Here is a 27,319-nt window from a genome sequence, read left to right on the forward strand (position 1 = left end):
AGAGGAACTCGACGCTGCTCAGCCGTTGCCTAGTGTCCTGCCATCTACCGGCACTTTTCTTCACTTGCTCTAGCGAGGGCACCACAGGTAGCCAGCGCGCACTCTACAACACCAAGCAGGCGTCAGATGGCAGCACGTTACACGTTGCGCGCGGAGCCAATTTTACTTGGCTTTCCGAGTTTCTGTTAAGGCTGCGGTCGCCATTGGTTCCGATATCGGTGAATTCCGCCGACGACCGACATCGGACGGAGACGGTCGATCTTCAAACCAGTACGCCACTACGTGCGCAGTCACGCTATAGCCGATATTGTCTCCCGAACGCACAGGCTTCGGACGAGAATCGGTGAAATTCAAACCATTTTGTATTCTTTTGCCAAATCGACCGACGTTCTGACACACGAAATATGGAGAGTGAGAAACTGATAAGTTTACTCCAAGAAAGGGTGAGTTTGTGGCATCCTGATGATGGAAATATCATAATCAGATTATAGTTCGGAATCTATGAACTGAAATAGCGGGTTTATTCGAAGCCTCGAATAGGCGAAATCTTTATTGGAAATTTTATGCATAGGTTATAACCAAAAAAATAATTTGTTCAAGTGAAAAGGAAGGCGTGTCTTACATGCTTATTGCTACTGTACTGGATCTTTTTTGTGATAGGTTGGCTACACATTATTATTACGGCGTACTGGCGTTTTATGCCAGCAGGATAGTGATTCTATTAATATGTAGTGTTTGCAAATGTGATGTACGGTATGTATTTCCACTTTTAAGTGCTTTAGGTTTTCGCAGTATCTTATGCTAGACTTGAAGGTTAATTGACGTACGTCTGCATAACTTTAAATAAATACAGCGAAAGAGAGTGTTTATAGCTTGCTTTTCAAGGTCACCACGAATTATCTCCCGTGATCTCATATATCCGTAAAACTTTGTTTGGTTATCCCGATAACTGAGGACGGAATGTACAGTACCAACCACGTTCTTTACGAGACAGCAGAGCGTATTCACGTGCATTTGGCGCCCCTTCAATACAGAAGCCGCTATGCAGCCCTCGTATCGAAGCACAGAGTCGGCGTGGTATCCACCCCACACTGAGGGGTTAAAATCTGACCTACTTCACACATATAATAGATTCTAATCCAACCTAACCTAACATCCTTGACCCTGCCAAAAACCGATGAAGGAGATCGGACGCCCAGTGTTATCACGTGACCTATGGCGATGGTGCCTGACGGCCGTTGTCGGCGCCACTGTGAACGCAGACTAAGATTTCAATCCCACGTGCCGGCGACCACCTGACATGTGTATCTGAGTGAAATGGAAAACGTGACAACCAGAAGAGGGATCTATCGAAATCCAAAAATTGTTACTAAATACGATAAAGGAAAAACTGCCATTCACATTTCTGATCAGGTGAGTCCATGTAGCAGTCCACTGAGGAAGAGAGTAAAATGGGATCGAAGGTAGCAGTCGATCTCATTTTGAACGCTGCTGCCGTGAATGCGTTGTATGTATTCCAAGACTTGACGGAAAGTGTCAATCACGATATTTCGGCAACTTTTGGCTCGTGGTTAGTTTTCATAATAAGTACAAATCTAAACCCCAGCTTTCTACTGAATGCTTTACTAAACGTCTTTAAAACTGCATTATTTGTTTTTAACCTTGTTACTGCCGTTACCATGCACTGACGTGCCCAGACTAAAAGCACAATGGTAGACCCGGAGTAGCGACGCCGCTCACAGTCCATTACCTGTCCCACACGACAGACGGCGCGTGTTAAGGCCGATTTCTGAGTTACAGTACGCAATACATTATGTGTCACGAGAATTTCTGCGAGAAACTACAAAATGTTTCATGAGATAGACTATTCCAGAGCACTTGAGAAAATTTTCTGTTTTTGTTGTCTACTAAATACGACGCAAACTAAGCAAGGAGGTATTTCGACAAAAGCAGATCACAAATTCCTTTATTCTTCTCGCCCTCGTCACGGTGAGTACCGCACTGTAGGTACACTGTACATATGGAGCATGTCATCGACTTTACACACACTGGGCGTTTATATTTTTCTCTGGATGAATTGTGCCACAAATAAATTCAAATTAGCCCCAGTCCCCTACCTGCAATGTTTTCTGGAAGTTTCTCTTCGTGTAAGGGAAACACTGCCGCGAATACTCTCCAAAATATTCCCAGTCGGTACGGCCTCTCCCGCACTACCACATCTGCTGGTATGGCCAAAAAGAACTGGACACTTCAATGGATCAGAACTCGAACAACCAACTTAGTCCACTCTTCAAGGAACACAGCGGAATATACTGAGTGTTTCAGAATGAATATACTGGATTTAACGCTTTGTAGCACATATTACATTCATCTTACCATTATAAATAATACACGAAATGAAAGAGAAATGCAAACAGTTTTTCTTACAATTACTCAGTGTGAACACCGATCACACATCGAGTCGATAGGCGAATTGTACCGAAACCTTGATCAATGTGTCAGGGGTAACTGTTGCGATAACACTGTTTCTAAGGCCGGTATTACACTATCAAATTTCTTTGTCAAAGATTTGATCAAAGATGTGATCCAATATTCCGTCCAATGTATTTGACAAAGATCTTTGACGTAGCGCTAGAAGGGGTATTACACTGTCATCAAATTTTTCGTCAAAGTTCAAGATGGCTGCAACAACTTGTTATTAACCGCAGCAGTTGTACGTACCCCAATTGCATTCTGTGCATATGCGGAAAAGAAGTGGGGGGAAAAAATGGAACCATACATACGAGGTTGACAGTCTTAAAAGTCCTGGGATTACAACTTGATAATAAATTCAGTTGGGAGGAGCACACCACAGAACTGCAGAAAGGCCTGAACAAATCTGTATTTGCAATTCGAGTGTTAGCAGACATAGGCAACATAAAAATGAAAAAGCTTGTATACTTTGCCTACTTTCATTCCATAATGTCATATGGGATAATATTTTGGGGGTAAGTCTTGAAGTCAAACAAAAGTTTTCAAGGTCCAAAAGCGTGTAATACGTATTATTTGTGGAGTAAATTCACGGACCTCCTGCAGAAACCTCTTCAAAGAACTGGGTATACTAACTACTGCCTCTCAGTATATTTACTTCTTAATGAGATTTGTCGTAAATAATATATCTCTTTTTCCAACAAACAACTCAGTTCATACATACAATACCAGGAACAAAAATGATCTGCACAAGGACTTCGAAAGCACTTAGTTTAGTTCAAAAAGGGGTCCACTACTCAGGAACACTAATCTTCAATAATTTGCCAGCAAACATAAAAAATTTAGTTAGAAATAAAGATCAGTTTAAAAGGAGCCTGAAAGACTTACTGCTGGCCAACTCCTTCTACTCCATTGGCGAAATTTTTAATAGAAACAAATGATGTATTGTGTTTATTCATACTATTAGTATTGTTATTTCAGCTTAAAAAATATCGACATGTTCCACATCCACGAGGCTCTCCTCAGCACGGATCTATGGAACGAAAAACTAATCTAATCTGGGTGAAGCCGTGGGTTTTACGACGACACGATGAAAGCATTCAACAAAACTTGTTACGTGAGCTTACAGTGGAAGACGTCAAGTCGTACATCAATTACTTAAGAATGGATGAGCATACATTTCTGTATGTGCTCACTGAAGTGTATCCTCATATCACAAAGCACAATATTCACTTAAGAACTGCGACATCTTCAGAAGACAGGCTCACTATAACACTCCGATTCCTTGCTACAGGAGAGGGTTATGTTACGTTGGGTTAGGTTAGGTCAGGTTAGGTCTCCAATCTTCTTAATCTATTTTTGTATTCAGGGTGCCTCACGTTGTAAAGCGCCTCATCAGCTTCAGACATCTCTATTAATTTTGCAGTTGTCGGCACACACCAATTGTATTTACCGGCAATGGTTATAAAAACACTACAGACGACAGAACGCTACAGCGATGCTAGCGCTCCATGTGGTAACATGTCACATTGCAGTGAACAGAAGACAAGCGGTTTCTTTGATCAAATATACAGCGAGGCCCTAGATTTGATGAAATATTGGACGACATTTGACAAAGTCCCTATTACACTATCAAATATCTTTGACAAAGATATTGGACAAAGATATTGGACAAAGAAATTTGATAGTGTAATACCGGCCTAAAGTCGGATAGATCAGCTGGTATCGGAGGCACATACACGTGATCGCGTCAGATCGTGTGTGAACGTGGAGATCATGCATAAAATGCTGTCAACCAGCCCCTTGCACCCAATCCACCGGTCGGATACAACGTCGTTTAACCAGTCGCGTACTGAGTTACGTCTGTGAGGCGGCGCACCACCTTGGCCCCAAATAAAGATGTGTTGTTCAGCTTCTTCCCATCGAGGCACGGGCCATAGCTGTAGCACATCAAGATAAGAAACATCAGTTAAGTTGATTCACCGAAAACGAAATGCCCGTAAACTTTCCTCGGGGGTTTTTCTTGGGGCTAACAAGGGGAGGCCGCCAATTGCGAAATTCAGATTCGATTCATACTGCGCATAATAAAAGCTCATGGCCAGAGGTGTAATGTGGCAAAGCACCAAGATGCACTTCTCAGCCGTTGTCGAGAAAATCGACAGTTAAAAGAAACCGTTGCAGTGAAATACTCTCTACGATTAATAGTTCTGTACAGCGTCGTGGCGCAGCGGTAAGCGCTCTGGTTCGTAATCCGAAGGTCGCCGGATCGAATCTCGCGCTTGTTGAAAGTCGTTTGTCGTGGAAAAACTGGCGACTTCGAACATCATTATGTTTTCCGCAAACAAAGTTGTATTTCACAAATGTTATTAATTGTCTTCATAATGTTAACCACGCATAGTTAACGGAAGACGTAGAAACGATATTCCGAAACGAATACGTATAGCGTAAGTCAAACGTTCGAATTAGGATAGAGACCCCACGAACACAAAATTGCTGTGGCTGGTATGAAATATAAACTCCGTTACTCGCTCGTTACACTTGAATGACAGATGTTGAATGGGCCGAAACGAGCCGCCGCATAACAGCGTAGTTGCCTGCTAACTTCGAAAGAAGGTAGATGCGGTCCCTAGCGCAACTTATAACATTGTCGAAAATCAGTGCGGACGGGAGAGCTTTGGTACACCCTGTTAAAAAAACGGAAAACTGGAGGCGGTACAATTGGAGAGCGATCCGCCTTCACCAACATGCATAAGCAATTCATTAATACTTTATATATATATATATATATATATATATATATATATATATATATATATATATAAACTAATAATAAAAAAAATGTATGGCCCGAGATTCGATCCAGCGACCTACAGATTACGAACCCGAGCGCTTACCGCTGCGCCACGACGCTGTAGAAAATTTCTACTCGTCGAGAGTATTTCACCGCAACGGTTTCTTTTAACTGTCGATTTTGTCGACAACGGCTGAGAAGTGCATCTTGGTGCTTTGCCACATTACACTTCTGGCCATGAGCTTTTATTATGCGCAGTATGAATCGAATCTGAATTTCACAATTGGCGGCCTCCCCTTGTAAGTGTGAAACACTCGAACTCGTTCAACACGTTTTCCAGTCACTCTTTGTAATTCCATGTTCTTCCCATTGCGCACAGGTATACAAACAAAAATGTTTGAGATGCTCTTTCATTTGGTGTATTATTTAGAATTGTAAGTTGAACGTAATAAATACTATAACGCCTTAAAACCGTTATGTTCATTTTGAAACACCCCGTATTTTTAAAACAGCTTGTCGCCTTCGATCACTATGAAGCATACACCACCAAGTAAGCAGGCCTATGAGTACGACAGCTCCTTCCAAAATATTTTTCACACCTATCTATCTCTCTTCTAAAAATTAGAGACAGCAGTTCTGTAGTGTTTTTACGGTATTCTTACTGTGGCTGTGATTATCACCATCGATAATTGGTTCAAAAGCTAGCGAACTGTCACGCAGCTACTTCTGTGTGTATCAACATCCCCTCCTTGCGTTTCTTTATATCAGTGACCTCCGCCTTTTGGTCATAAAAGCTTTTTCTGATGCTGTTATGTACTGGAAGAAATGCTTTTTTATTATCCTCCTTTTACCCCGTTTGTACTGACATTTGAGAAATTAAACTTCCATCTCAGTAGAGACATCAGTGGTACCCTCAACCAACAATGATGGGCCCCTTGAATGATACTGATCATTTCCTCGTTTTTCAAAATTTTCCTTGCAACTTCCATAACTTCTTTGCAAGAATGCTATTTTTAATGTGGCAAAATAGATGGTGACGAATTCTAATCATTCACCTTTCTTCAAGTTCCTTGTCTACTCCCACTAAGTTTGCAGTAATATACAGTTGCCAAGTCTCTAATACAAACTTTAGGCTGACAGCTCAACTTTATCATCACCAGTACCTTCTGTTACAGCGTCACGATAATTCTCCCTGCGGCACCACTAAAAACCAAACCTAAGAATTCATATTAGCCTGTAATATTGTTTTAACGTTTACGGAAGTCAGTTATAACACACTAAGCTATTTATTAGTCACCGCACACCATTTTTTTCCTATGTCACAACTTATTCTTGGCGTATTCAATTCACCATCAATCTACGTAATTCTTTTAGTGCGGTTTCTCACAGCCGCGTTGTGAATTCCGAGAAAGATGTATTTTTTCCTCTTGTTACCTCACACATGCTAACATCTTTTAGTGGTGTCTTCCGTGCTGCTCACAACAAGAAATCTGTTTTGGTACAGCTGAACTATGATTATAAATACTCTGTGTTAAAGAATTCCTTGGTAACACAATCTCGTTTTAATACTGAAGACCAAAAATAGTTTTTCAGAACGAGAACCAGCTGACAGTTCAGTAAATTTACGAGGGTGCGCTGAAAATTAATGCTTCCGAACTTTTTATGTGAAAACTGATGTGTTGACAAATGTGCCAACACCTTGTAGATAGAGGAGGCCGAAATGCACGCTATCTAACGCAGACGGGCGTGAATTCTGGAACAGGATAAGTAGTGAATTCTAATAAGAAAAGTATGCAGCTCCTCCGTGTAGTCGCTAGCAAAGTCGTCCGTACAACTGGGGCGAGTCCTATTCCGTAATCTCGAGACCAGCCTTGTGGTGGCGCTCGGTCTGCGATCACACAGTGGCGACACGCGGGTCCGACATGTACTAAATGGACCGCGGCCGATTTAAGCTACCACCTAGCAAGTGTGGTGTCTGGCGGTGACACCACAAAAACTCTTAGAACTTTCTAAATAAAACGAGCGTTATTAACATTCTACATCTTTATTATTCATTTATACATATTTATTTCTCAACTTAGTCATCGTGCCGATGAACGCATTTCTCAGGCGGAGACCAGTTTGTTGATACCGTCGTTGTAGAATGTTTGACTTTGTTGGCGGAGCCATAACCTCACCTCTGCTTGCATGGCTTCATCACTATCGGAGTGAAGCCCTCGAAGGTGTTCTTTAAGTTTTCGAAACAGATGAAAATCGTATGAGGCCAAATCTGGATTGTAGTGAGGATTATCGATGACACTAAACCCAAGGCGTAAGATTGCTGCGGGTGTCGCAACGCTCCTGCGTAGTCTAGCAACGTGAAGTATGTGTGAAAGAAATCTTCGAATTCGAAACTCAGTTACAGAATGCTGTTTCTGCCGCAGTAACGTAGTTACGTTACACACTGCCATGTTAACACACTACAATTCGTAGCACTCTAAAGTGCGCGTCATTTATGTTGGCGGCCGAGTTTAGGTTCGTTCTACACATCTGACGTCACAAAACACAGTCAGCCAATGAACAGAGAACGACGTTGCCAGATCTCGACTGCAGTGCATAGCATGGACGAGTGTCTTCAATTTTAGAAACGTTCAGTCATAAACAAAGTAATAGAACAAAAGCAATGTCTTGATAGCAGACTTTCTTTTATAGAAAGTTTGGAAAAAGCGTTGTTTATACCAATTGCTTCATATTCTATTAATTAATTAAACAAAACAACCAATAAGACTCCTAATTCAGGCGATAGCAAGGAAAGGTGTTTGTATCAATCTCACGAACCGCTTTTCCGCAATAAAGAACAGCGGTAATTGTTTATTTCCTATTGTACTTCGACGAAGCATGAGTAATTCATAGTCATACCAAAAGTGTTTGTCAGTATTTTGCGTGACGTGTTAGAGTGCCACTGCGTTCTGTACGTGGACGATCTGCGTTAGCGGAATGGTTCAGGTGTTGGGCTTCTATGCGAAAGGTTAAGAGTTCAAACCTTGTGCGGTGTTTAATATTTTAATTATTTAAAAACAATATCTAAGTGCCTTACTTCATGAATGATATTCGTTTGAATGCAATTTTTTGAAATTTCTAGTGCTTTGTCTCTTCATTAACCCTTTGGCTGCTGCAGGCACGTGCTCCCCGCATTCCGCGCTGTGCGCGATTTTGTCATCACTGCACTGCTCGCCTGTGCAGACACATGGTGTTCCCACTGCTTTGACAAACTTATCATTCGATTTCACAAAAAACTATTTGGCCCAAAAATTTGATTTTTACACGTCTTCTTGTCTGATACCTTCCCCCCATAAATGACTTAATTTTGTTTTGATGTTCAACGCAGTTATTATGCAGCATTAAATGTAGTAAACCATTGCACGAAATTTTGAAGAGTTTGCAGAGGTAGAAGTCCATAGCGTATACATTCCGTATGGTCGATTTTAATTGCCACAATGTTGAGAATGAAATGTGGACAAGATACCTAAATTTCATATAAAATTTATTGTATAACAATATCTCATTTAAGTACCACATAGGTGTCGTATGTAATATTGAGAAATATTCCGTCTTTCGCGACTGTAATAAAAGTTTTATTTACACTGGACGCGTTTGGCTTTATTTTAAAGCACTTCAATCAATGAAAGGTATGGCACATACACAATGGTACTCATGTTCTCTTTCATGTTTTTGTTCCACAGTCGCAGTTTTACCAATGATATTGAAATATATCCCTCTTCTGCAACTGTAATAAGCGACTTATTTAGACCAGACGCGTTTCTCTCTTTTGAAGCATCATAAGAGGACTGTATTTTGTCTCCTCCATTGCCAAGTCACCTTTCGTAGTTTTGTGCTGTGGTAACAAAATATTCAACGTTTGTGTTGGCTGATCAGTGTTTTAGCAAATAAATGATGTTTGTGTGTGCCACACACAAAAATTATATTTGACATAGCTGAGAGCACTTCACTGATAGACGGTATATTCAAGTCCTAATGTTTTTGTAAGTCCACAGTTTTGTTTAATGTATTTTGTCTACTTCCTTTTGATTCATTGAAGTGCTTTAAAATAAAGCCAAACGTGCTCAGTGTAAATAAAACTTTTGTTACAGTCGCGAAAGACGGAATATTTCTCAATATTACATGTGGTACTTAAATGAGATATTGTTATACAGTAAATTTTATATGAAATTTAGGTATCTTGTCCACATTTCTTTCTCAACATTGTGGCAACTAAAATCGACCATACGGAAATATACGCTATGGACTTCTACCTCTGCAAACTCTTCAAAATTTCGTGCAATGGTTTACTATATTTAATGCTGCATAATAACTGCGTTGAACATCGAAAAAAAACTAAGTCATTTATGGGGGGAAGGTATCAGTCAAGAAGACATGTAACAATCAAATTTTTGGGCCAAATAGTTTTTGTGGAATCGAATGATAAGTGTGTCAAAGCAGTGGGAACACCATGTGTCTGCACAGGCGAGCAGTGCAGTGACAAAATCGCGCACAGCGCGGAATGCAGGGAGCACGTCTTTGTAACAGCGAAAGGGTTAATGCGGCCGTGGTGGCTTTGCTTCATGAACTGCGCGCTCTCCCCTAAACGTAAGCTTGCGAACCATGCTATACTATGGCGCTGCTTCTATTGGCGCGTGCGTCGTGTGCAACTGGCAACGCAGCAGTCTCCCGTGTCTGGGCGGGCATGCGCGAGCCGCCAAGATAAAAGAATTGAACTATAGTGGCAGACGATTGCAAGTATGCAAACATGAAGAATAAAGATATAGAATGTTAAGAACTTTTTTTATTTTAAAAACTTGAAGAGTTTTCACATTAAAAATTCTGAGGCATCACTTTTCAGCACCCACTCAAAATTACGTATTCACTGAACTTCACAATCACTGTAAGAACAACTTGTCGGGAGTAACCTTCGTTTAAATACTGTAACTTCAGTCATAAATCTGCTGTTTCTCCATCAGTTACTCTATCTGATTTTTACAGATGTATTATTATTATTCAAATTTTGCCAACTCACTACTGATTATTACATAACTTCTCCCTGCTGTGTTTTCTATTGGACGTTAAGTTTTACCTCTCACACTCCTTTTTCCGTGTTTTCAATATTTCCTTGCATAGTGATTTTGGGTATTCCCTGTTCCAAGATATTTTAGGTCCATCTACAGTACCAGAACTAAAGATCTTCAACATTGGATGTCATCTGGACACTGTAAGCGTCCTCCCCCACCACTCTCTCACATACACACATACAACTAATGAGGCACATCTTTAACGTAATTGGACACTAGCAATTTGTGTACATGTAATTTCGACAGTTGGCTAATGGTTTTATTATCTATGATCCCAACTGATCTTCCTTTAACTGTCATCTATCATTGAATTACATGTTTTAGGATGTGTGTAATGTTTCGGTTTTTGTAATTCGATATGAATATCCATAAAATCTGGATTAGTTTTTTCTGCCTTTCTTTGATAGTCAATTAGTTCCCCCCCCCCCTCCCTCATGAACTACGGACCTTGCCGTTGGAGGGGTGGCTTGCACACCTAAGGGATGCAGATAGCTGAACCATAGGTGCAACCACAACGGAGATGTGTCTGCTGAGAGGTCAGACAAAACGTATGACTCCAGAAGAGTGATTATCTGACTTCTACAACTTAACAACTTATAAAGGAACGATATGTTACATTACTACTGATGAATCTACATACACCTTAGCATTTAAGCAGCAAAAAATATTCAAAGTATGACTGAGTTTATAATTATTCAGTAGTAAAGTTAGTTTTAGGAGTTCTTTAGGTAATAAATATATCACATGGCAATAACGAGAAATTGTATGAATAATGCGAGATTTATCTGTATGTAGTTACTGACTTACATTGTAGATTAATATTTACGTAAGTCACGTGTATATTTTAGTAACCAATGAAGTATATAGATTTATATCAACATCAGCAATATAGAATTGTATAAATAAATGATATGGCAATTAAAATTTTTCTTTTATAATTTCGGCAGTCTTAATGTTTATGAACATTTCAGTTGGTAATTTCGACAGATTAGATTTACATGTTAATCTGGATTGTGGGATTTTATTAATAATTTTACAGAGTTGTAACGAAACATTATTTTAGTAACATCTGCTTAAGCATTATGTTTGTTATTTTCACTTTTCACCTAATTAGCTCCTTTATCAATCTGAAGCAAATTTCATGTCCAATCCTGTTGTTCTATGTTTTGGACACCTCATATTGACATGTACCCAATAAAATGCAAAGTGTTATCTCATTCTGAATAATGTTTCTGACCAGTTAGATCTCTTTGCATGTGGTTACTACATTTTAGTGCAAAAACCGTTACTTCGCGATTTGTGGATACAATACAAAATGATGCAGAACATGTCATAAATTCAAGGAGATATTTATAAAATGGATATCGTTATGTAACACAGACTTCAGCTTAACATTAATTTCTTTTTTTCTAAATTCACATATCAGTTGTGAGTCTTTCATTTACATGAAAATCATCAAAAATTGGTAAGAATCTTTGCACATGCAGCTTTGACATAGAGCAATTCGGTGACGTTCTCCATAAGACTTCATTTTATTACATATAAGAGTAATATAAGTCTTTATATTGGTGTGCCTTAGTGGGTAAGTGACAAAATTCAGTGGTTCGAGTTTCAGTTGCCACTTCTTTCTAAAATTTTTTGTGCTAGTAAACTCTTCTTCAAGATTGTTAATGTCTTGTTAATTTTAATGAAGCCAATTTACATCGTGGTTTTTACGCTACGCTCAGTTATAAGTACCTGGATAACTGGCTGGATAGGTCATTTCGTAGGTCGGAAGCATAATACACTATGTGATAAAAAGTATCCGCACACCTGGCTAAAAATGACTTGCAAGTTCGGGGCGCTCCCTATCGGTAGTGCTGGAATTCAATATGGTGTTGGCCCACGCTTAGCCTTGATGACAGCTTCCACTTTCGCAGGCATACGTTCAATCGGGTGCTGGAAGGTTTCTTGGGGAATGGCAACCCATTCTTCATGGAGTGCTGCAGTGACGAGAGGTATATATGTCGGTCGGTAAGGCCTGGCACGAAGCCGGCGTTTCAAATTATCCCAAAGGTGTTCTATAGGATTCAGGTCATGACTCTTTGCAGGCCAGTCCATTACAGGGATGTTATTGTCGTGTAACCACTCCGCCACAGGCCGTGCATTATGAACAGGTGCTCGATCGTGTTGAAAGATGAAATCCCCATCCCGGAATTGCTCTTCAACAGTGGGAAGCAAGAAGCTGCTTAAAATATCAATGAATGCCTGTGCTGTGATAATGCCACGCAAAACCACAAGAGGTGCAAGCCCCCTCTATGAAAAACACGACCACACCATACTAAAAAGTAGACTTTCACGGCCGGAAATATCATGCCCACTATAATTATCCTGGCTGTTATGCCGTGGTCGGTTGATGAATTCTGTGGTGATTCCCATCGTTTCGTCTCCGACTGCGGGAGACATCTTCAAGAGGGTCCGTAGCTCTTTGGAAGGTCCAACAGCCAGTGGGTGTCACACAACAGCCCGGATAATTATAATGGACGGTACCACACCATACACCTCTGCCTCCGAATTTTACCGTTGGCACAACACACGCTGGTACATGACGTTCACCGGGCATTCGCCATACCCACATCCTGCCATCGGATCGCCACAATGTGTACCGTGATTAGTCACTCCACACAACGTTTTTCGACTCTTCAATTGATGAAGTTTACGCTTTTACACCATACGAGGCGTCGTATGACATTTACCAGCGTGATGTGTAGCTTATGAGCAACCGCTCGACCATGAAATCCAAGTTTTCTCACCTCCCGCTTAACTGTTATAGTTCTTGCAGTACACATTGGAACACGTGAGGCAATACTAACCTTACGACTTATCTTAGAAGGAAGATTAAGAAAAGGCAAACCTACGTTTCTAGCATTTGTAGACTTAGAGAAAGCTTTTGACAACGTTAACTGGAATACTCTCTTTCAAATTCTGAAGGTGGCAGGGGTAAAATACAGGGAGCGAAAGGCTATTTACAATTTGTACAGAAACCAGATGGCAGTTATAAGAGTCGAGGGGCATGAAAGGGAAGCAGTGGTTGGGAAAGGAGTGAGACAGGGTTGTAGCCTCTCCCCGATGTTATTCAATCTGTATATTGAGCAAGCAGTAAAGGAAACAAAAGAAAAATTCTGAGTGGGTATTAAAATCCATGGAGAAGAAATAAAAACTTTTAGGTTCGCCGATGACATTGTAATTTTGTCAGAGACAGCAAAGGACTTGGAAGAGCAGTTGAACGGAATGGACAGTGTCTTGAAAGGAGGATATAAGATGAACATCAACAAAAGCAAAACGAGGATAATGGAATGTAGTCAAATTAGATTAGGAAATGAGACACTTAAAGTAGTAAAGGAGTTTTGCTATTTAGGGAGTAAAATAACTGATGATGGTCAAAGTAGAGAGGATATAAAATGTAGACTGGCAATGGCAAGGATATCGTTTCTGAAGAAGAGAAATTTGTTAAAATTGAGTATAGATTTAAGTGTCAGGAAGTCGTTTCTGAAAGTATTTGTATGGAGTGTAGCCATGTATGGAAGTGAAACATGGACGATAACCAGTTTGGACAAGAAGAGAATAGAAGCTTTCGAAAAGTGGTGCTACAGAAGAATGCTGAAGATAAGGTGGGTAGATCACGTAACTAATGAGGAGGTATTGAATAGGATTGGGGAGAAGAGAAGTTTGTGGCACAACTTGACTAGAAGAAAGGATCGGTTGGTAGGACATGTTTTGAGGCATCAAGGGATCACAAATCTAGCATTGGAGGGCAGCGTGGAGGGTAAAAATCGTAGAGGGAGACCAAGAGATGAATACACTAAGCAGATTCAGAAGGATGTGGGTTGCAGTAGGTACTGGGAGATGAAGCAGCTTGCACAGGATAGAGTATCATGGAGAGCTGCATCAAACCAGTCTCAGGACTGAAGACCACAACAACAACAGCAACATTACGACCCTCTTGAACTGTCGGCTGTATCTGTTAATCAACAGACGAGGTCGGCCTGTATGCTTTTGCACTGTACGTGTCCCTTCACGTTTCCACTTCACTGTCACATCGGAAACAGTGGACCTAGGGATGTTAAGGAGTTCGGAAATCTCAGGTACAGACGTATGACACAAGGGACGCCGAATCTCCTGACCACGTTCGAAGTCCGTGAGTTCAGTGGAGCGCCCCATTCTGCCCTCTCACGATGTCTAATGACTACTGAGGTCGCTGATGTGGAGCACCTGGCAGTAGGTGGTTGCACAATATGAAAAACGTATGTTCTTGGGGGTGTCCGGATACTTCTGATTACATAGTGTATCTCCAGCAGGAGCAGAACTGTGTACCTGTGTAGAGTTACACAGGTTACACCGTTGGTCAGTTGACATACTCAATCATCATCCGCTGCTGTCTTTTCTGAAAGAAAATTCATATATTCAGTATGTTTCCCATGGTAAGCCATACAGTCCCTTCGTAAGCATCGAGATCTTTATTTTACTGTCGAGGAAACAATGTGCAGAACTTTGCATTCAGAAACCAGAGCCTAACCTTTTCCATCTATTGTATTTCACTATGCATTGCCTCTCGAGTATCTTTGTGAAGCAACTGGTTTCAGTTGATTCACGTTAATTATTGTAATAAAGATACTTCTTCTAGTGGTATAGATAGATTAAAATAAATTACTTTCATTTCTAATATAGAGACAGTTCTGCATTGGCATTACAGTACACTACTCTGTATCTTAGTAATCTATTTTATAACAGTGGATCACTTATTTTCTGTTGCTTTTGTGAAATGCTGTGTTGCTTAACAAATAGATAATATCGCTATTTTGTGTTATTTTTTGTATTTTGTGTTACTGTTACATTTTTTCTGAGGATTTAACTTCTGTTAGGAACATCAAAGGAGGGTATGAAAAGAATGAAGAAAGAAGATTGTTGTCAGCATTAGGAATTGTGCCACTGTATTCACAACTATGACAGCATCCATACATTGCACCTTAACCTTGTTTGTAGACCTGATATCAGAAATGAGATGACCTTATAAACCTTGAGTGCCTAATCATTCAGAGAATTTTGCCATTGCAGTTTTGAATACTAAAGTAATTTTTACTATTTCTATAGTCTTCCTATTCATACACGCACTTTTAATATGGTGAGTTGACTATAGTGACAGCAGAGGAAGAAAAGCAAATGATAATTTGAAAGACTTGAAGGATTAACAGATCCATGAATTGTAGGGGATGTTCTTCTGAAACTTTTCATAATGGTATCGATCATTAACACATATAGCATAACTTTATGAAAATATGTCCACTGCTTCAGTCACTTTTTATTAACATTTCATTAGCACAACTTGTTTTCGCAGCATGCTTCCACCACAAGGTGCATTTGAGTTACATGTTCATTACATGAGTGAAAATTTCCAGTACTTCATATAAGTCCATTAGGTGTCCCATTTTTATTTTATGTAGTACAAGAAGATCATTCATGGAATGGATGGTCATTGCCTTTATATGTGTATCAATTGCTGATTTATTATAGTTGTGAAGGTGGTTCGATGAACCCTCTGCCAGGCACTTAAACGTGATTTGCAGAGTATCCATGTAGATGTAGTTTATGTGGTAGGCATTTTTAAGTTGATTCTGTCTTTTGTGGAAGTCTCTCCCTGTCTGGCCTATACGTAGGAGTGTGCATGTACTGCATGCTATTTTATAAATGCCTGACTGTGTGTGTTTATCTGCCTGTGTGTTCATGTTGTGTCTCTCTGTGTGTTGCAGTTTATGTGCTGTCGAGGAAATGTTAGTATTGTGCAGTCTGAAAATGTTTGGTATTTTATAGGAGAATTTGCCTGTGAATAGTACACAAACAGTGGCTTTCTTTTTCATTCTGCATGTGGCAATTGGTTTTTTTTTTCTGAGTGCCAATAAGTGTGTCATCATAGCCCTTTGTTGCAACTATTTGTTGGACTTTGCCTAATGCATAAAGCTTCACATATTTATCCATTGGTATGATTTGCATATATTACATAAAATGGACAAGGAACACCAAATGGACTTATATGAACAATTAGAAATTTTCATTAATGCCAGAGTACGTGGTAACATGTTATTAAATAATAAGCTAGAAATTAATAACATTCATTTCTTCAAAAACTCCTCCAATTTTGAATGCTTGTTTCATTGAAAAAAATCTCTTTAACAAAAAAAAATTGTCTGTATTAAGTAATCATAGTATCTAACATGTGCCATGACTAGATGCATCTAGATAGAAAAAGGTTCATCTTCACTGTGCATTACTATCTTAGCAATCGAAAGTAGTTCATCTTAACAGATAAGATTGTTTGGATTGATGTAAACATGTGTATATGAAGGAATTACGCTGCGATGTGTTTTTCACTTTGCTCTGTGTACCAGACAACTAAACTTCCAACAAAAATTTAAGTTAATGCACTAATGATATGATCAAAGCACACAAATCACTTAATGTACACATCAAAATATATGTATCTTTCTGTACAGAATTGTAATTCGATCCATAACCTCACTGGCACACGTAGCAAATGAAATCACATTCCAGATTAATGTAATCTACATGTAACTGATGACAGCATCCTGCCGGAAAATCACTGCAAGAACGGTGGAGAGGCGGAGAGGGAGGGAGAATGGAACGGTCTCGACGGTGCTGTAAATGGTAGGTTTCGATTTATTGGTAGGATGCGTAGGAACCTATACGAGGTGTGGCTCGAAAAAAACCGGACTAGTACTGGTGAAACAATAAAACGAATACAATAAGGCTGAAAGTCGCGTGGCCTGCCACGTGACTCTCGTTCCGCCTACTGCTCGAGTTTCATCTGCCTCCTGCACTCAGTCTGCCCGTGGCGTCTGTTTTAAGTAGTTGACGTTTTGTCTGTGCGTCGGAAAATGTTGAGTGTACAGAAAGAACAGCGTGTTAACATCAAATTTTGTTTCAAACTAGGAAAATCTGCAAGTGAAACGTTTGTAATGTTACAACAAGTGTACGGCGATGATTGTTTATCGCGAACACAAGTGTTTGAGTGGTTTAAACGATTTAAAGATGGCCGCGAAGACACCAGTGATGACACCCGCACTGGCAGACCATTGTCAGCAAAAACTGATGCAAACATTGAAAAAATCGGTAAACTTGTTCGACAAGATCGCTTTTTAACAATCAGAGCAGTGCCTGAGTTAACAGGAGTTGACAAGGAAAGTGTTAGGCAGATTCTTCATGAAAGTTTCAACATGAACAAAGTGTGTTCAGAAATGGTTCCAAAGTTTCTCACAATTGAACAGAAGGAACGCCGAAGAATGATTTGTTCTGACATCCTGGAAAACATTGAAAGTGATCCCACCTTCTTACAAAATGTTATTACCTGCGATGAATCGTAGTTTTTTACTTACGATCCCGAAACTAAACGCCAATCGATGCATTGGAAACCTCCTGGTTCTCCACGACAAAAAAAAGCACGAATGTCAAAATCGAAATTCAAGACAATGATGATTGTTTTTTTTGACATCAAAGGGATTGTGCACATTGATTGGGTACCAGAGGGACAAACAGTGAATCAGCATTACTACATTAGCGTCCTGGCTACCCTACGTGAGCGAGTACGGAGAAAACGGAACGATTTGTGGAGAAAAAAGTCATGGAACCTTCACCAAGACAATGCCCCAGCTCACAGTGCGTTGTCAGTGAAGACGTTTTTGGCAAAACACAACATTCCCATCTTAGATCATCCACCCTACTCACCTGATTTGGCCCCCTGTGACTTTTTTCTTTTCCCTAAAGTCAAGTCAGCTTTGAAAGGAACTAGATTTGAGACTGTTGAAGCAGTAAAAGAAAAAGCGACGGAAGTAATGTACGGACTTACCGAAACTGCAGCATTGCTATGAACAGTGGAAAATTCGTATGGAGCGGTGTAGAGACCGAGGAGGAGAGTAGATTGAAGGAGATAACATGAAATTGTAAATAATTGTAAATAAATGTTTTTTCCAGCATCAGTCCGGTTTTTTTCTAGCCGCACCTCGTATGTAACAAAAAGGTGGGATTAAAAGCAAGTTTTGTTCAGAGTTCGCATCAGATAGGTTGAAATGTTGTGTACTGCAAAGTCGGGGTTACGAGGTTGGAAAAGTGCTTTTGTGTACGATTGGTGCTTCAGTTCTTTCATCGTTGCTGAAGTGTTACCACTGTTTGTAGCAGGGAACGAAACTGTTGAAGTATACTTAAATAGATTGTTGTGTTGAAGATAGTGCGCGATGGGCAGTGCCATAGGCATATTGGAGTACGTGCATGGGAGACAGCAGGCTCTTACAAGAGGTATGAAGAGGTGGTAGGACAGCTCAAAGGGGTGAACCTGCAGTTGGGTGCAAAACAAGGGAATGGCAGTGTTGTTGAAGGCTTTTCCCATTTTTAGAGATACGTGGAGTGAGCGCTGACACTTATTATGTTTATTTCATGCAAAGTTGACTAGTTATAGAAATTAATTTTCTGAGGAAGTTGGAACAGAACCTACAGTAGGTGATGGGGAGATGGCAGTGTCGGTCTAGGTGTTTGTGAAAGTGTTTCGCGAGGATCGAATCAAGAAAAATTGGAATAAGGCAAATAACGTTGGCTATGTCTACTGGTGTATGGGAATGAGAGAAATATATTAGACGCATTCGTATTTTATACATGTACGAGAATATTTAACGTTTGTAAATTACTTTAATCTGTTCGATCGACCAGATCTCTTACGGTAGGCGTGCGCTAGGCCTGAATTTTCATCTCGTTACCTCCCACTGACTAAGAACGTCGATGCCGATCATGACCGGCATGACTTGTCATAATCTGGATACATTCTGTTTTATTCAAGTTTTCTGTCGCAATTAATGCTACGGAACTTTTTACGATCTTTTCCTGAGGAAGATGTTCATGAAATTGGGGAGTCAAGTGGAGTCGCTACGAGCTATTACATATTGCTTACTGTCAAAGGTTTATAATGTAGTCCGCTTACCAAATTCGCGTAATATTAAATCATGTTGAGATGCTTCACTTTTCATTGTAATAGGCGTTGAAACGTGTACTTGTAAATATACCGGGTGATCAAAAAGTCAGTATAAATTTGAAAACTGAATAAATCACGGAATAATGTAGATAGAAAGGTAGAAATTGACACACATGCTTGGAATGACATGGGGTTTTATTACAACCCAAAAAATGCAGACGTTCAAAAAATGTCCGACAGATGGCGCTTCATCTGATCAGAATAGCAATAATTAGCATAACGAAGTAAGACAAAGCAAAGTTGATGTTCTTTACAGGAAATGCTCAATATGTCCACCATCAATCCTCAACAATAGCTGTAGTCGAGGAATAATGTTGTGAACAGCACTGTAAAGCATGTCCGGAGTTACGGTGCGGCATTGGCGTCGGATGGTGTCTTTCAGCTTCCCTAGAGATGTCGGTCGATCACGATACACTTGCGACTTCAGGTAACCCCAAAGCCAATAATCGCACGGACTGAGGTCTGGGGACCTGGGAGGCCAAGCATGACGAAAGTGGCGGCTGAGCACACGATCATTACCAAACGACGCCCGCCAGAGATCTTTCACGCGTCTAGCAATATGGGGTGGAGCGCCATCCTGCATTTTGGTTCTAATAAAACCCCATGTCATTCCAAGCATGTGTGTCAATTTTTACCTCTCTATCTACATTATTCCGTGGTTTATTAATTTTTCAAATTTATACTGACTTTTTGATCACTCGATATTTAAGAGAAATGTTCAGAAATTCATTCACTTTATGGCATACTTAATTTTATCGTACATGAAACACAATCAAGAGCCATAAAATGGAGCGAAGGGTCCATGTGTCCTACAGTAAACAAACTTCGAATGCGGAATGCTAATTGGAGCTAGATGCACTGGACATTGCATCTCGGAAATCGTTAGGGAATTCATTACTCCCAGATTTAGAAAGTCAATAATGTGCCGAGAACGTGAAAGTCAACAAGGCACCGTGCAAACTCCTGCTTCCTCCATGATGGTGTGCGCTGTGCTGAAATGGAATGAACGGGTTCGTCTGCTACAACTGAACACATCATTGACTGGAACTGGATGTGTACGGCTAATGGGAGACCATTTTCAGCCATTCACGGACTTCATGTTCCCAAGAAAGAATGGAATTTTTGTGGATGAGGGATCTCAGTTGTTCAGCACCGGTTTGAAGAGCATACTGGACAGTTCAAGCGAATGGCTTGGCCAGCCACGTGACACAACATGAATTGCATCGAACATTAATACTCGGCAGAAATCAAACCTGCATTTGGATCGGACTTCCTTAACTCTTGTGCAGAAAGGTGTGCAGTATATTGCTGCATCCATTGTCAATAAGCTGCCACTCGAATTCAAAAATCTTAGCAGTAATCCACGCGCTTTCGAATCGAAACTGAAGAGTTTCCTCATGAGTCACTCCTCCTATTCTGTCGAGGAGTTACTTGAAAAATTAAGCTTATTTTTACTGTATTGCTGATAGCGTTTACTTAAACCTATGGACTGATTTTTTTTAACGTTCACGAACATTTATTTTTATCTGTTATTACATTTATGTTGTAATTTCATGTACTGACACGTTCCCTGACCTTGGAGATTTGCTCTTGAGTTTGGTGCTACAGAACTTGACGAGTAAATAAATAAACAAATAAAATTTGTGGGACATGGTCGAGAGGTCAGTTCGTGTACAAAATCCTGCAGTGGCAATCCTTTCGGAATTATGGACGGCTACAGAGTCAGCATGGCTCAATATTTCTGCAAGGGACTTCCAACGACTTCTTGTGCCCGTGCCACATCGAGCTTCTACACTACGCTGGACAAAAGGAGGTCCCCACGTCAGTTTATAAGATCTCCAGGACACTGAGGATTTCAGCAAATATAGTGGCCCTCTGTCGCGAATGAGGAATAATGGTGACTTCAAACGATAATAATGATTATGGTCTAATTTACGAGTAATCCAGTGGTAATACCGACAAACTGCTTAAGCCACCAAGCGGATATTCGCAATTGTGCCTACGGATATTCATCTCGCCGTGGGCTTCTTTGTTACCGCTAGATACATCCCTCAGGTTTCGGGAGGAGCGTCGCACCGCTTCGCCGCAGTACCGGCGAGGCGCTAGCCCCTGGTGCCGGGTGTCCCCGCGCCGCCGCCGGCTGGCTGGCTCGGCTCACCTGCCCTCTTTGGCCCTGCGCGCGGCCTCGCGCGCCGCCAGCGTGATGAGTCCGTTGATGGCGAAGTCGACGCTCATCACCTCGGCGTGCAGCTCGCCGCGGCAGTACATGCTGCGCAGCACGCCCTTGCCCGCCGCCGCCAGCAGCCCCACCGGCCCGTTCAGGCTGTCCACCCAGCCCGCCACCGGCTCCTTCCACGACGGCGTCACTGCGGCAACCACCAACCACGTCACCATTTGCAGCCTGTACAATGAGCACACGAGGACGATACTTGTCACAGTACAAATTGTATATGAGCTGGGTGCTGACGGAAATCGAGACCGAATGGGATCACTGACTTCTGGAAGACATCCACAGTCCAGTCTGAGAGTACCAGAGTAGTGGGGCAACGAGGACATCGCCCCACATTACAGGTTGCCTACATTCTGGGCCAAGTATACATTCAGGGGCAAACCTACACTACTGGCCATTAAAATTGCTACACCACGGAGATGACGTGCTACAGACGCGAAATTTAACCATCAGGAAGAAGATGCTGTGATATGCAAATGATTAGCTTTTCAGAGCATTCTCACAAGGTTGGAGCCGGTGGCGACACCTACAACGTGCTGACATGAGGAGAGTTTCCAACCGATTTCTCATACACAAACAGCAGTTGACTGCCGGTGCCTGGTGAAACATTGTTCTGATGCCTCGTGTAAGGAGGAGAAATGAGTACCATCACGTTTCTGACTTTGGTAAAGGTCGGAATGTAGCGTATCGTCATTGCGGTTTATTGTATCACAACATTGCTGCTTGCGTCGGTTGAGATTCAATGACTGTTAGCAGAATATAGAATCGGTGGGTTCAGGAGGGTAATACGGAACGCCGTACTGGATCCCAATGGCCTTGTATCACTAGTAGTCGAGATGACAGGCATCTTATCCGCATGGCTGTAACGGATCGTGCAGCCACGTCTCGATCCCTGAGTCAACAGATGGGGACGTTTGCAAGACAACAACCATCTGCATGAACAGTTCGACGACGTTTGCAGCAGCACGCATTATCAGCTCAGAGACCGTGGCTGCGGTTACCCTTGACGCTGCATCACAGACAGGAGCGCCGGCGATGGTGTACTCGACGACGAACCTGGGTGCGCGAATGGCGAAACGTCATTTTTTTGGATGAATCCAGGTTCTGTTTACAGCATCATGATGGTCGCATCCATGTTTGGCGACATCGCGGTGAACGCACTTTGGAAACGTGTATTCGTCATCGCCATACTGGCGTGTCACCCAGCGTGGTGGGGTGCCATTGGTTACACGTCTCGGTCACCTCTTGTTCGCATTGACGACGCTTTGAACAGTCGACATTACATTTCAGATGTGTTACGACCCGTTGCTCTACCCTTTATTCAATCCCTGCGAAACCTGCATTTCAGCAGGATAAAGCACGACCGCTTGTTGCAGGTCCTGTACGGTCCTTTCTGGATACAGAAAAAGTTCGATTGCTGCCCTGGCCAGCACATTCTCCGGATCTCTCAGCAATTGAAAACGTCTGGTCAATGGTGGCCGAGCAACTGGCTTGTCACAATATGCCAGTCACTACTCTTGATGAACTGTGGTACCATGTTGAAGCTGCATGGGCAGCTGTACCTGTACACGCCATCCAAGCTCTGTTTGACCCAATGCCCAGGCGTATCAAGGCCGTTATTACTGCCAGAGGTCGTTGTTCAGGGTACTCGTTTCTAAGGATTTATGCACCCAAATTGCGTGAAAATGTAATCACATGTCTGTTCTAGTATAATATATTTGTCCAATGAATACCCGTTTATCATCATCATTTCTTCTTGATGTAGCATTTTTAATGGCCAGTAGTGTATTATTCTCTTTTGATTGATAGGTTCTTAAACAACTGTTCTGCTAAGAGGATTATGACCCTCTGGGGACAATCCGTACTTTTTACTGACACATCCTTGACCTGTTGTTCCCCCACCCATCTGCCTCCTCGTCCTCCTCACCCGCACATTCTCCTCCATTCTTTTGGGATCTACCCTCGCTGACATAAGCACACTTTTGATATTAGTTTGATTGACTGATTGATTAAACCAATCAATTAATTAAATCCCCCCCCCCCTCTGGAAACTCCCAGCCATCCCCTTCCCCTGCCTCACCTGAAAATTGGCGGGAAAGAGGCCCAATTGATCAGCCATTTGGAGGGAATCGATTCCAGTGTATGGAATATTGTTTAAACAATTTAGAAAATATATTTTATTTATATATTTAAAGAATTTGGTGGGAATTCGATTGCCGTGTTTGGAATATTTAAACAAATGCGGCACTTTTTTCCAATTACATAAGGAAACATGTAATTACAACATCACAAACTGCTTAAACATGTATGAAAAACTTGCTCGTGCCACACAACAGTCCCCAAACAAAAACACACTTCTGTCGGCGTCCACTATCATCTCAAGTGGTCTGTATGCATGAACCAATCTGTTGGATGCCGGCACACGTGAGAGACGACTTCTTTTCAAAGTAAATGTCTGCCTGGGAATAGACCCAGGAATACTGCTGGTATTAATTCTCGGTCACATGATCGTGATGTAGGGGACACGGAAGCTATTTCACACACACAAATTGACGATGTCACAAAGCTAGTAGCAGGCTGACTCAAGAGAGAGAGGGAGAGAGAGAGAGAGAGAGAGAGATGTATATGCTTTGCAGATGACATAGGAACTAGCATGGGATATTTCATTCCTCGATGGGCTCTAAGCTGCACATTCTTCCTTATGCACTTTCTTGTGCTGCATCTCACGAAGTGCTTCAGGAGTTACTAAAGCTGAAGCGGAGTATCACATCTTGAGGATGTCAGAAAGTTTGCCGGAGAAGACATGCCACGGGAAATGTTAATTAAATCGTTAAGATAGCGGTTAAACAATCTGCTTCACACAGTTTAAAACCACTCGAAATAAAAAAAAAGATCAACAGTGTAGAGTAGTTTTCGTGGATACACAACAGTGTTATGTTTTTGACGAGAAATTTCATTAAATAACCCAAACGTATTATTATTTGACATCACGATTGGAAGTGGTGATGTATGATATGATACGTAGAATTTCAAAATTTCGACGTGAATTTATACTCTCACAGCTACAGAGTTCCCAACCACTACAGTTCTGCTAAGTGTATTTTCTTTTCTGAAGTGCTGAAGGATCCATAAGTTGCCTGGTTTTCTGCACTACACCAGGACGAAGAAGTATGGAGAAAAGGGTCTACCACAGGAGGGGATAGTAGCAATGAAAACAACAAATACCTACAAAAGACAGAGTCCACTGTGATGCATTGAGAAGCACTGAACACGACATACACTTAAACCGCAATTCAATCTGTAGCGATAAGTTGGCATGGTTAGATGTCAGAGATTGTTATGAGTGAGGAATTCGACGTCGTAGTTGGGGTTCTAAAGCACTATAGAATTCCTAGATTCGTTCTTTCCGCTACATTCCGAAGCAGGAAGGCCTACTGCATGACAGAATAGAGACAAAAGCAAATATCACTGTAAAGACAGAGTCCACTGCGATGTATTGAGAAGTACTAAACACGACACACGTGAACCATGATCCAGTCCATAGTAATTTCAGAGATTGCTATCAATCGGGAATCTGACGTCGCGACTGTGTTTCTAAAGCACTATAGAATTTATATCTCCACCACATTCAGAAGAAGGAAAGCTCTACTCCGTGAAGGGATAGAGCGCACGGCAAATATCATTGCAAGACAGAGCCCACTGCGATGTATTGAGAAGCACTAAACACGACACACACAAACCACAACTCAGTCCGTAGCAATAGTTGCCGTGGGCGGATGTCGGAGATCACTGAAACACTCGCACATGCCGTGCACTCGTGACCCAAACGCCCACACACGGGGCGCCCATCTCCTCGTAATCCGCCAGTGCTGACGTTCAGAGATCTGTGAAAACTTCCCCCAGCCGCCGCCGCAGTCGTGGGCGCGCCTGTACGGCAGAGTTCACCAGCCGCCGGCCATGGAGGGCGTCCGGGGATGACTGGAGTCGTAGGAATTCGGATGTTATATCAGTACGTCCCATCCAACACACACACGTCCGTTCTGCCGCGCTCACCCAGCACACCGGTCACTTTACGAGTCGTCGCTGCCGCGGGCGAGATCAGACATGTCGGCGCTTTCTTTGTACCTGTCGCAGGCTGAGATAATCCATTACTTCCGGTTGCCGACTCCTCGCGAACTCCGCTGCAGCCAGCTGCGGTGCATTGCGGAACAATCAGCTGGAGCTTGGACGTATACAGTAGTTCTAAACAATCCCACCTTGACATCGTAGACCAACTAGTTTAAAAAATCTACTTTACCCAATCCAAATCAGCGATGTTGTTGACCATACACCTCGAATTTCTCGGGCAAAATGTAGATTCCTTCCGTTTATACGAACTATTTTCGAACATAGAAGAAATTGGACAATACAGCCGTTTTCACATAGCTTTAAGTATCGTTACTTGTTGTGATAATCCTGTATAGGACTATGGCATAAGCTATATTCCCTCTAAGTATTCGTACATCACGTAAAAAAAAAGCACTTCGTCTTCAGGCCACGAGTGGCCTACCGGGACCATCCGACCGCCGTGTCATCCTCAGCGGAGGATGCGGATAGGAGGGGCGTCGGATCAGCACACCGGTCTCCCGGTCTCCCGAAGCCGCTACTGTTCGGTCGAGTAGCTCCTCAATTGGCATCACGAGACTGAGTGCACCCCGAAAAATGGCAACAGCGCATGGCGGCCTGGATAGCAACCCATCCAAGTGCCGACCACGCCCGGCAGCGCTTAACGCCGGTGTAGCCACTGCGGCAAGGCCGTTGCCACATCATGTAAAAACGTGTATTTTCTTATGTGCCATGTTATGCATCACAGGACTAGAATATTAAACTAATTTTTGGCGCCTTCTCACTTTCAGACTTCATGTTAAGGTAACAGCGCAGAGAAGTTGTAAAGTTTATATTACATATCATTTTATAAATTCGATAATACATCTGATTTTATTACGATGGTTGTTTCTCCCTGTTTAGGTGAGAGATTCAAATATCGTTAAAAGATATCACCGCAACAAAAAAAGCGCCAAGTCAAGAATCATAACGTGGCGCCCTAGCCATAGCTTCCATGCACCTGGCGGCATGTCACTAATCTCAAATTGATAGACAAATTAATTACATTGTTTGTGAGAGTCACTTTGCACGGCGAGTAATTTTTCTTTTTCAGTAGTCGAATTACACTCACCAGGTAGTTCGAATAGGATGCCTGCAAAGGAAGACGATGTTCTTTTCAGGGAACACTATTGAAAACTGACATTTGAAGCTGGCCGCAGAAGAACTCTACCGCCGGCAGCATATATTTTGCACAAGAACTGCGCTATTAAAAACACGACCACAACGACTATGTTACCTGCATAAAAAGCTGTCTTGGTTCTACAGGCACACACAAGAGTCGCAGATAGCATTACACTTTTTGGTAGAAATGCTGTCTGCAGTTTGGAATCAAGTCTGTCCAGTCAACCACATACTTGCGTTGGATCCTATGGAGATGTCTTTTAATGATTGCAGCCATTAGTGAATAATACTCATTCCACTCTCTTATCTCGAAACGAGTCACGTTCATGGAACGTATCTGCTACAGCAAAACTCCAATGTTATTATAGAAGACAGTCCCTCTGCATCTT

At 41.8% G+C, this 27,319-nt stretch overlaps 1 protein-coding gene across 1 annotated transcript in view; it reads right to left on the bottom strand.

The window, feature by feature from the left end:
• Nucleotides 1-27,319, bottom strand: part of LOC124612576 (putative fatty acyl-CoA reductase CG5065) — a 429,978-nt gene that overhangs the window by 85,867 nt on the left and 316,792 nt on the right. The window contains exon 6 of the mRNA XM_047140860.1: nt 21,594-21,801. Within this exon, the coding sequence (XP_046996816.1) occupies nt 21,594-21,801 (208 nt within the window). The remainder of the gene's footprint in view (nt 1-21,593; nt 21,802-27,319) is intronic.

The sequence above is a fragment of the Schistocerca americana genome, chromosome 4 (genome assembly GCF_021461395.2).
Source record: "Schistocerca americana isolate TAMUIC-IGC-003095 chromosome 4, iqSchAmer2.1, whole genome shotgun sequence".
NCBI lineage: Eukaryota > Metazoa > Arthropoda > Insecta > Orthoptera > Acrididae > Schistocerca > Schistocerca americana.